The sequence below is a fragment of the Scomber japonicus genome, chromosome 2 (assembly GCF_027409825.1).
Source record: "Scomber japonicus isolate fScoJap1 chromosome 2, fScoJap1.pri, whole genome shotgun sequence".
In the NCBI taxonomy this organism is placed as follows: Eukaryota; Metazoa; Chordata; class Actinopteri; order Scombriformes; family Scombridae; genus Scomber; species Scomber japonicus.
In genome coordinates, this window is record NC_070579.1 from 37,427,748 (window position 1) to 37,439,764 (window position 12,017).

General features: G+C 40.1%; 2 protein-coding genes across 2 annotated transcripts in view; both read right to left on the minus strand.

Moving 5' to 3' along the window:
• Positions 1–1,321: 1,321 nt before the first annotated feature.
• On the minus strand, positions 1,322–5,101 carry tmem109 (transmembrane protein 109). The gene is made up of 3 exons (XM_053333174.1): positions 4,792–5,101; positions 3,091–3,193; positions 1,322–1,949 (listed from the first exon to the last, which is right to left on the minus strand). Exons 1-3 carry the CDS (start codon positions 5,002–5,004, stop codon positions 1,582–1,584), a joined length of 684 nt encoding a protein of 227 aa, XP_053189149.1. The 5' UTR covers positions 5,005–5,101; the 3' UTR covers positions 1,322–1,581.
• Positions 5,102–8,034: 2,933 nt separating this feature from the next.
• Positions 8,035–12,017, minus strand: part of saraf (store-operated calcium entry-associated regulatory factor) — a 171,979-nt gene continuing 167,996 nt past the window's right edge. The window contains exons 3-8 of the mRNA XM_053341522.1: positions 11,787–11,961; positions 10,282–10,474; positions 9,890–10,174; positions 8,918–9,083; positions 8,732–8,832; positions 8,035–8,170 (exon numbers count right to left, since the gene is read on the minus strand). Coding sequence (XP_053197497.1) covers positions 8,145–8,170; positions 8,732–8,832; positions 8,918–9,083; positions 9,890–10,174; positions 10,282–10,474; positions 11,787–11,961 — 946 coding nt within the window. The 3' untranslated portion in view covers positions 8,035–8,144. The remainder of the gene's footprint in view (positions 8,171–8,731; positions 8,833–8,917; positions 9,084–9,889; positions 10,175–10,281; positions 10,475–11,786; positions 11,962–12,017) is intronic.

Here is a 12,017-nt window from a genome sequence, read left to right on the forward strand (position 1 = left end):
TTTTAAATCTACCGACTTCAAGGTTGCTACAATTAAAATGACAGAGCTGAAATGGTTATGCACAGACAGTATAACTTCTGGTAAAAAACAAAAAAAACACTTTGGATGCAACATGTTAAATGTTTGTACCTCAAACTGATAGCAGGCAGAATGAATGCCAACTCAAGTCCATTTTATTTAGAAAAGCACCAAATCACAACAGAAGTTATCTCAGGTCACTTGTCAAATACATCATGTCATTTACAGAGACCCAACATTCCCTCATGAGCAGCACTTGGCAACAGCAGCAATGAAAAAACTCTCCTTAAACTCCAAGAAAAGTCACGTAAAAGCAGACTCTATGTGAGCCATCTGCCTTAAACAGCTGGGTTGAGAGAGAAAGACAAAAATAATAATAGAAAAATGACTAATAATAATAATAGCAATAGCAGTGGGCAATCATTGCAATAGTGGTGAACATCAAGCTGGAGAGCAGTCAGTGTGTAGCTGAAGTGTGATGAGAAAGCACTCAACTATGGAGAAGAAGCCAAGTTAGTAAAATGCATGAATGGTATGAATGTGTACAAATGGAGAGGAGGAGAGAGAGCTTGGTGCATCATGGGAAGTCCCACAGCGGTCAAGGCCTACAACTAGAGGCTGGTCAAGACAACCCCCCCCCCCCCAAACTGAATCTCTGAAATTCTATTCTAGATTTTACAGGAAACCAATGCAGTGAAGCTAAAATGGGAGTAATATGATCTCTTTCTAGTTTTTGTCAGAACAGCTGTATTCTGGACCAGCTGGAGAGTCTTCTTGTTTACAATAATCCAGCCTAGAAGTAAATGTGAGGAATAGTTTTTCTGCATCTTTTTGAGACATGGCCTAATTAAAGAGAATTAGTAGGTCATCCATGCTTGGAGTTTATTGAACTGATGGATCTGCATAACAATAATAAAATATGTAGTGATTCTGAATAATCTGACCTAAAGGAAGCATATATAAGGTGAATATTATTGCAGGTCCACACAGAAGCTTGTAGAACTCTGTTTCTAACTTTGGCACATATGGAGGATTCATTGTTAATGTGTACAAACTGAAACTGAGACTTAAAGCAGGTTTGTGCAGACGGGGGGGGGGGGGGGGGCTTCTCCCAATAAGGGGGCATTAAAGCTTTATCCACACATTTGTATATAGTATTTGTATAATAGTCCGACAGTTTGTGGATTACACTTATTTACTTTCTTGATGGAAGTGTAATGGGAAGAAATCAGCTGACTGTGGAGGTAAAGCCATGAGGACATCTCAAAAAAACAAAAGCAGAAAAACATATTTCAAACAAATATGTTGTTGTTTGAATATTGAAAAATTCTTTAATGTGGTAAATGTGTCTACACCCTGCTCCTACACACATTCACACATTCTTCTTGATTCTTAATGACCCTTTAAACCCAACATTATAGAAAATATCATAATTGTAAAAATTGTACTTTGTTGCTTGATGTATAACAGAAGTCCAGGAAGTCACCAGGGCTCCAACGTTTGTAGATAAGGCATCAGGTGGAAAGAGGAGGAAAACATTTGACTTTTCATAATCTATCTGTGTCACTCATTGGTCCTCCTCCACCTCTCCATATCTCTCAGCCGTCTCTCCAGGATCTTCACCTGCTCGGTCAGATGAGCGGTCCTATCCTCCACATTGGATCCCTTCACTGTCCCGACACCAAACACCACGCAGACGCACACGAGGACAGCCAGTCGCACCGCCATGGTCTCTGTGCCCACGCTGTGATCACTCAGGATAAAGCCAAAACAGGCCAGAGCAAAGCCCACTTTGAGCAGCCACAGGGCCCGACTCAGAGTAGAGATCACCATTCGGAAGGCTAAGGAGATCAGTAAGTAGCCAACGAGAGCCACGAGAACCCACTGGACAACAAATATCAGTCCCTCTGGAGTCACCTTGTGGATTGGGACTGTGGAAAAACAGACAGACAGTTTAGTAATATATTACAACAATATTAAATCAGATGTATTGTTTATTAAAGATGAAGACATATGTGATTCAATTAATTTACTCAACACTTTCTTCTAGTCAAACTTCCTGATTAAATGGTAAATGAACTGTACTTAAAAAGCACTTTCCTAGTCCTTACGACCACTCTACATGTCACATTCATCCATTCACACACATTTATACACTGATGACAGGAGCTACCATGCAGGGTACAACCTGCTCATCAGGAGGAAAGTAGCATTCACACACTGTTGGTGCAGCCATCAGGAGCTATTTGGGGTTAAATGCCCAAGAGCCGGCAATCGAACTGCCGATCTTGCGATTGGAGGAAGACCCACTCTACCTTCTGAGCCACAGCCGCTTCTGCTACTTGGATGCACAGGTGAACAATAATCCTGGATGCAACATTGGGGCAAGCTGCTGGCGAGCTAACTATCCTACACACTATGGACATACAGTTTTTCATGAGGACTCAACTTCCTGGAGAGTGGAGAGTGAAGAAAGGAGAATGTTGACCCTGTCTGGACAACTCATCCAGTCAAATGGTTACATGATGTTTTATTAAACTTTATTCATGCATAAGAGCAAATCTTCATATTAAAAACTGTGGCGCATTCTGCTGGAAATCTTACTAAACTAACTTTTTGAACAATCAATGAATTGACTAAATGGTTCAGCTCTACAGCAACACTGACCAACACATCACACAATCATCTGTATGTTTTCTTTCTTTTTTGTCATTAGTCTTTTATTGAAATAAAATAGTCCATAGTCAGTACTCCTCAATTACAATTTAAATATTAAGTTTATGTATGAACTGCTGCATTGCTCGTCATTGTAGACTAAAACCACAACTGTGAACAAAGATGATCAGACACATTATTTGCTTTTAAACTGAACATGTAAGCACAACTGCAGATTATTATCACTTCAGTCTAATCTTTGATTTGGCCATTATGTCTCAGTCAGATTAACACTGTACACACCAAGTTAATGGCTAAGATGAGGGATCATGTTGACATCACTAAAAGAAGCTCTTAAAAGGGAAAGGTAGACAACAGACAGTGATGGACAGGACAGAGTTAGTGGTTGGTGTTTACCTTGTACTCCAGCAGCCTGCAGGAAGTGTGTGACATATTGTAAGAGGACATTCAGGCCACTGGCTAAACTTCCTGCAATAACCCCCAAAACCTGAGAGAAAGCCTGGAGGAGAGAATGAGGGATGATTACTGGTCAGATCACATGGTTAAAGCTCTGCCTACACTGTAAAAAAAATCCTGTCATTTTTATGGGGAAAAAACAGCAGCTGTGGTTGCCAGAATAATTCTGTAAAAAGTATGGCAAACCCGTAACCATCTTTACAGAACAACCTGTAAAAAAACTGTAATTTTTTTTAATAAAATTACATTTGAATCCAGTAAATTCAACATTGGATTTCTGCTGAATTAGCATGACCAATGAAACCAATTTATCCTCTCTAGAGGTTCACAGAGTGTTCAAACCAATACACCACCATGCCTCTTAGTTGTCATTTATTGTACATAGAATTCTATTTCACTGAAAAATACCAAACAAACAACAGTATTTAATGGCAAAAGCCTCATTATAAGATATATAAGATATAATATATTATAAGGTTATAAGACATTTCATGCCACAATGTAAGTCGTTTAACTACATTTTTTTTCCTCAAAATCTACAAATAGTTATTTTAACATTATCATGTTGTCATTTAAGCTGCATTGTATTGCTTTCTGTATTACAGTTTTTCAGCGTTTACAGTACAGAAATAGGTCATTTCTACAAAGAAATGTGTTTTTTTTAAACATATTTCATTTAAATTAACAGTTATGTTTGGTTTAGTATTTTACAAAATAGTATTGTGAAGTAAACAATGCTCCATTGTATTTCTATTTACAGGTGTGGTGTTTAATCTGTCTTTGTCCTTTGTTATGTGTAATCTGGGGCCATCCTTTGGTGTCCTGTTGGATTTGAAACAGGTGCTGTGCTTAGGTTAAAGGTGAAAAGTCAGGCCAGGCTCTGTCTTTTTCTGACTGACCAGTTGTTTAGGCGTTTTTTTTAGATAAGGGGGCTAAAGCTGAAGTAAAGAAAGAGATTCAGATTGGGACCAGGGACTCTCTCAAGATTGGATGTTTGACACTGATCTCTTTCGTAACAAAACCTTTAAAATAGGGTTTTTGATGTCATTTTACTGCATTTCAGTGTTAATTCTATGGACATTTTTTACAGTGTACATTTTCCTTAAGGGTTATTAACAGCAGTTCATATTGAACCTGAAACAAATACAACCAGGTGCATAATAATCTCTCCTTTCAATACTATGTTGACATCAACATCATGCATGTTTAAAACTATATCTGACAAATCAAATATTTAAGGTTATGTTTCTATAAATATGTTTTGTTCCAACTGTGCAATTAAGTCTTAAAGAAATTCATTTTATTATCAGAGGGGAAAAGAAACAAAGAAACAAATCAAATCATCACCCTTCTGTATTAAAGAATTCTCAAAACTCAAAACTTACACTTCACTTATTGATTAATCAATCTACTAACTGACTCATCATTGCAGCTCTGTGTAACTGCATGTATGCTATGTGCTGATAGGCTACTTAACAACCACACTTTTATAAATAGTGTTCAACTCTCTTTTCAAAATAAAAGGGTAGATTGTACACAGATGTTAGGAGTTTGGGTTAGTGTGTGTGTGTGTGTGTGTGTGTGTGTGTGTGTGTGTGTGTGTGTGTGTGTTCAGTAGGCCACACTGTTACACTTCTCTACCTTCTTCACCGACAGCACCGTCTGCTCTCCGGCGAGCTTGCCCAAGTAAGTCCTCCCTTCCCCGGCCAGGTCAGCCAGTGCTGCCCGGAGCTCCTGGATCATCCCGGCGGGACTCTCGAGCACTTTCTCCCCCGAAACAGAAAGCAACAGTGCGTTCAGCGTAAACAGCGAACACAGCCAACTGAAACCTCTTACTGTTGAAGGGGAAAACATACTGCAAACACACTTAACTATAACTATAAGGAAAAGAAAAGCAACAGACAGAAAGCAGCAACAGGACAAACACAGCAAAGGTTTTCCAACAGGATATGGAAAGTCTTGTTAGGATGAATGAAGACATATGTCTGCCACCTACTGGACACACTGTGTAAGTTTACATGAGATAGCTTTACAGTTTCACTCTAGAGCGCTTTTTCCCCCAACATTGCGTCATATTATGTCAGGGAATTACCCACAAACTGTAATGCTGTATTATATGTCCACAAGGACATCTAAAAATATATGTTAAATATAAAAATGTAACAAGATCTGTGGGGGAAAAAATAATAATACAATAGAAATGAAATAGAGAATAATATTTCTCAATTGCGAATAATAGTTCTCAATTGCACCAATCCTTCATCAGAACAATGGAAAAACACACTTAAGAGAATCCAGTTATTACACTATTGCACATAGAACAGGAAGCACACTATTTAAAGTGCACAATCACCACCTCCAACATCGCCACAACACAACAAACACAATTCTGCACAAACTATGACTGTATAAGTTATAAGAATTTAGAGAACCACAAGGACATCCATAAATATACACTATATACACATACACTACCGGTCAAAAGTTTTAGAACACCCCAATTTTTCCAGTTTTTTATTGAAATTCAAGCAGTTCAAGACCAATGAATAGCTTGAAATGGTACTAAGGTAAGTAGTGAACTGCCAGAGGTTATAAAAAGGTAAGCTTACCCAAAACTGAAAATTATACAAAAACACTTCAAAATGTAGGCCTTTCCTACAGAGAAATTGCGAAGTAAGTCAAGGTGTCAGTGAGTATAGTTTCACTCAGAAACTGGCGGGAAACTCTGACAGGAAGAGGTCTGGCAGACCCAAAGCCACAACAGAGTCAGAAGACAAGTTTCTGAGAGTCAACAACTTGCGTGATAGGTGGCTCACAGGACAACAGCTTCAAGCACAGCTTCATAGTGGTCGTAGTAAGCAAGTCTCAGTTTCATCTGTTAAGAGAAGACTTGGAGTTGCAGGTTTGACAGGTTGAGTTGCAGCAAGCCATTGCTAAGAGTCAGAATAAGAAGAAGAGGCTTGCCTGGGCCATGAAACACCACCAATGAACTACTGAAGACTGGAAGAAGCTGTTATGCACTGATGAATCAACATTTAAAATATTCTGTTCATCATGCAGGAGTTTTGTATGCCGTCGAGTAGGTGAAAGGATGGTTCCTCAGTGTGTGACATTAACTGTCAAATATAGAGGAGGAAGCATGATGGTCTGGGGCTGTCTGGATCCAGGGTCAGCTACCACAGCATTCTGCAGCGATGCCATGCAGTACCCTCTGTTATGCACGTAGTTGGTCAGGGGTTCATCCTACAGCAAGATAATGACCCAAACATAAGTCCAAGCTATGCCAGAAAAAGATGAAGATGGTAAGCTTGAAAACATTTTTTCAATAAAAAACTGGAAAAATTGGGGTGTTCTAAAACTTTTGACCGGTAGTGTAGCTATATGCCAACAAATATATCAGAAATGTAAGAAGAGCAGAAAGCAACAATAATAATATAATACAAATGAAATAGAGAATAAATATTCTTAATAGCACAAATCCTTCTTACACAAATGGGAAAACACACTGAAGAGAATCTAATTATTACACTATTGCACTTAGAACAGCAAACACACTGTTTAGATGGCACAACAGCCAACTAAAGCCTGACCCTTCTGACTTTCCTTGATGCAAAATCATATGATGTCATCATATGAAATCTGCTCCCCTATTTCATGATTGATACTAAGACTAAATCAATTCACCTTGGAGGTGCACAGATTTGTTTTGTATTACCTATTTTTTTTTAGCCATTTCACACAATCCAGAAAAAATAAAAATGTGCATGAACATAGGCCTGTATTTATAATATTATGAATGAAATGTGTGTTATTTGGAAGAAAGTTGAGGTGTGACTAACTTTAGCCCACTAATTCCATTAGAGTATTGCTCTATTATGTGGATCCCCCATTCCCCTCTGCCTGTTCCAGTAAGTTTTAAGTCTACTCTTAAACGGAGAGAGGGTGTCTTCCCCCCGGACCCAATCTGGAAGATGGTTCCACAGGAGAGGAGCCTGATAACTTCTTTGCTGGGTGTCATTTTCTATTTCAACAACCTTTACCTCTACTTGTATTGTTGTATTCATTAAGCTACTATTTAATCCATGGTGAGTCACCCATAGGTTTTTTTCTTTGTCATGTACTCATGTCATTTTTCCCATTAATAACTTCATGCCAAGAAACCTTTCAGTTGCTCTAATATCTTAATGACGTCAGATGTCTTGGTTGTCCCCAGCACTGCATTGTTGACAAGCCAACCAAAAAGATGCATGACAATGTGTTTGGGGTAATAGGCTGTGATGGCCAAAAACTGACGTGAGGATGAGTGTACTCTTAGACATTTACTTTATGGTCTTTATGAGAAAGAATGTACTTTTTGCATATTAATGGTTTTATTCACAATTTGTCAAGTCAGACATGTTTTCCTCTCTGTAATCATTCCTCCTGTTCACACTGACCATAACTTCATAATGCTCTTACAATGGAAGTGATGGAGGACTAAATCCACAGTCCTCCTTCTGTCTAAAAATTAAGTATTTAAAAGTTGATCTGAAGCTAATATGAAGCTTCAGCCGTCCAAATGAGTCAAATCAAGTTTGGGAATAAGAGAAAACAAACACCAGCAAAGATTATCTGAACACGTGCAAGGATTGAAAACCACAGTTTAAAAAGTTTGTTTTCTTTATTAGCAAGTTCTCAAAATATCACATCTCATATCCTTACAATAATATATATACTTTAAAAACACATTACGCACAGTTATGTCTTCAGTTCATTTATGTCATCTCACCTACAAAATGCTCATCAAATCAATGAAGAATCATTGTCCTGTTAAGACGGTAAGTCACATCATGTTCTTTCACATACATCACTGAAGCCCCAAAGCTAAAGCTCAAACCACACAAATATACATCATGGTTGTTTCATGGTGCTGTTTGCCTTCCTACCTGCACAAACTAGCTTGTTTTATCCAGCAGTGTAATTAATTAAAGAGAATATGTCCACTTTCACAGCTTTTATCTTCTTTTGGTTCCTCCAAAACCTGAAAAAACAAACCAAGATGTCAGGCAACCAACTGTACTTACAGCAAGTCTGTGGATCTAATACATTTTACTGAAGCAGCAACAGTAAGAAAAACTAAAAACCCTATGATAATACAAGTGGGTGATATGGATAAACTTACACTATATGTACTTTTATACATGGATATTGAAATATTTGTGACATAGATGTTCCACAAGTTCTATGGAGATACAAGTGATACATTAACCAGGTACGGATGTCTGCTTTTGCCTAATTCAGCAAATGGAATACCTGTCATAAAACAATGAACATGGCCTTCAACAGTCTAATAAACAGAGATAATCATTTGCTACTTTGGCATAAAAGGTATATGTCATGTGGCTTGTTGGCCCACTATTAGTACTTGAAGTTCTGATCAGCTTTTGTAATGTGTAGCAGTCCTTTTTTAAATGTTTTACTTTTTATCTGCACTATTGTTGTTGTTTCATTGTGCGTCAGAGACAAACACAATTTCAATCCATTATGTGTCCTGTACATGTAGTTAGAATAGACAATGAAGTGACTTTGACTCTCTCTCTACCTGAAGCAGTGCGTGTCCCAGAGGAAGAGGAAGAGGAAGGGGCAGGAGGAGGTCTGTGGTCAGTGTAACTGGAGTGATTGTTGTAGTTGTAGGGCTGGTTTCTGAAAAACAAAACACACAGAGTCCTGAACTAGTCCTGTTTACTCAGCAACATCTAGCCTTTTTTCCAACGATCTCTCCACTGACCTCTGACGACCAAAAAGATATCCGAGCACCCCTCCTGTCCCCATGCCGGTCCAGAAACCATTTCCTGTGCCCGGTGCAGCGTGGCCTCTTGGGTACTGATTCTGATACTGCTGTCCATGAGTGTAGTCACTGTGGAAGCCGTAGCCTGGGTTGGCACCAGCATAACCTGGAACAACAACAAACACATTCAACATTTCAGCAGTGCAGCAAAGTAGAATGGAACTGCACATAAACAACATACACTAGTTCCTACAGGAGAGGAAACATCAGGTGGTGATGTACTACTTTGAGCCCTATTTTAATCGTGTAGGTGCAACGAGGAGCATGGCGTGGTACGTCAGCGTGGGCATCTCCAGCCATTTCAGTTCATGCAGCAGCACAAAAGTGCAAAAGTGTCGAGTGACGGGGGAAAATATAGATGGGAGGATGTAATTACTAAATACATTCTCCATCAGTCACATCACTGCTTTCATAGCTTCTTCTGTCACAGTGGAGTATGACAAGCTCAACTAATGGAATGCAACTCTTCAGGAAATGTCTAATTACTGCAAATCTGCACTCAAAGACATATAGTGTAGGTTTTTTTCTTCAGGTAGAACAAACATCTGGAAATATTTGGTAAAGATGAGAAACTGATGCCATAATTCAGTCCCAATTCTATGTATCTCTAAGCCTTATTTAGTGTGCTCATGTTTGCAGAAAGTATTTAGTTGTGTCAGCAGACTCAGAGACAACTGTTTACAGTGTGACGTCTAAAGCTAAATTTCAACCAAACTACAACAACCAGCTTTGTGCTGCTTCATTTGAATGAACCTCCCACAAGTTTGCACCTCTCCTCCCACCTGTGCACTGTGTGCTCTGTGCAGGTCACCAAAAGACCAGAAAAAGACAGGAAAAGCAAGTTTCATGGCCAGGAAAATACTCTTTGTGCTGCTCGTTGTACGTTCAAAAAAAATAATTAGCATGAATTACCAGTGAAGTCAGGTTTGAATCCTGGGGGTGGTGGTCCTGCTGCATGCTGATCATCTCTGGGATAACCAGTATGGGTGCTGTCCTGCCCCCCCTGGTGTGTGTTCCCACTGAGGAACAGCTTGTAGACGCCGTACGCTAAGAGCAGAAGCACAGCAACCCCCAGCAGGCCTCCTGACTCCTCAGTGCCTGAGGGCTGCCAGCTCTGCTGTCTCTGCTGGTTGTGCTGTCGATGATTCTTGTTGCCAAAGAAACTGTTGAACATGTTAGAGGCAAAGCCGCTGAAACCTGAGAAAGGCAAACAAGAGAAAGGTGAACAAGAAAAGAAGAAGAGTTTTGAAATATCCAAAGACTGTTCAGACTGAAGATGAAGTCTCAAATCTCATATCTCCTACCTCCAGACCCATCACTATGGGAACCCCATTTTCCTTGTGTCTTCCTCCGGCCTTCTTCAGTCAGTTCCACAGTGTACTCCAGCCCACAGGAGCCCTGCAGTATGTAGGCATCAGCAGGGTGGTTGTAGCCCTCACAGCTCACCTCAATGCGGCCAAATCGATATGCATTGTCCATATCTGTCTTACACTCCCACTGTGAGGGGGAGGGAGGAACATTACAGTCAGCTGCCACATTAGTCAATGTTATTCAGCAGGAAAATACCTTCTGGAATTAGCAAAACAAGAATATAATTCCAAGTATACAGGCACCCCAATAGTTTAGTAGCAAGGATAAAATCTCTCACTGGCCTTCTCCAGCACATCCCAAAGATTCTCAATGGGGTTAAGGTCTGGACTCTGTGGTGGACAATCCATGTGTCAAAATGAGAAAATTTGAGCCTGATGAATCCTAGCATTATCATCTTGGAATATGCCCGTGCCATCAGGGAAGAAAAAATCCATTGATGGAATAACCTGATCATTCAGTATATTCAGGTAGTCAGCTGACCTCATTCTTTGAGCACATAATGTTGCTGAACCTAGACCTGACCAAGTGCAGCAACCCCAGATCATAGCAATGCCCCCACAGACTACAGTAGACACTAGGCATGATGGGTCCATCACTTCATTTGCGCTTCTTCTTACCCTGATGCGCCCATCAGTCTGGAACAGGGTCAATCTGGACTCATCAGACCACATGACCTCTAGACTCCAATCTTTATGCTCCCTAGAAAATTGAAGCCTTTTTTTCAGATTAGCCTCACTGATTAGTGGTTTTCTTAAGGCTACACAGCTGTTCAGTCCCAATCCCTTGAGTTCCCTTTGCATTGTGCATGTGGAAATGCTCTTACTTTCAATATTAAACATAGCCCTGAGTTCTACGATTTGATTTCACCAAACATTTAATTTTGGTTCAGCAACATTATGTGCTCAAAGAATGAGGTCAGCTGACTACCTGAATATACTGAATGATCAGGTTATTCTATCAATGGATTTTTTCTTCCCTGATGGCACGGGCATATTCCAAGATGACAATGCCAGGTTTCATCAGGCTCAGATTGTGAAAGAGTGGTTCATGGAGCATGAGACATCATTTTCACACATGGATTGTCCCCCACAGAGTCCAGTCCTTAACCCCATTGAGAATCTTTGGGATGTGTTGGAGAAGGCTTTGCGCAGTGGTCCAACTGTCCCATCATCAATACAAGATCTTGGTGAAAAATGAATGCAACACTGGACGGAAATCAATCTTGTGACATTGCAGAAGCTTATCAAAACAATGCCACCTATATATATACACATATATATACATATATGCCATGTCGGGGGTCCGCACCCTGAGCCGCTGCCTATTTCAAGCATCAGTTAAGTCAAGCTTTACCAATCCTATAAGCAGTATTATGTCATTATGTTCTCTTTTTTCCTTTTTCTCTGTCCTGGCTGCCTACCAGCACCTCCTTCCTCACCTGCACATCCACTCCATCCCAGCCTTTGTTCTGACACTGGACCACCTCTGGGATGAAGGCCTGACAGCCAGCTGAGCCTCCAACACACTGGAGCTGAGGCACTGGGCTGGACCGCCTTGCTGTGGTGTAGCGATCCTTGTACAGAGTCAACACCTGGACATCCCGGAGCAGCACACTGCCTGCAGTATGAAGAGCAGAAATAATTAGAAGCAAGTATAATTAAACATTCAA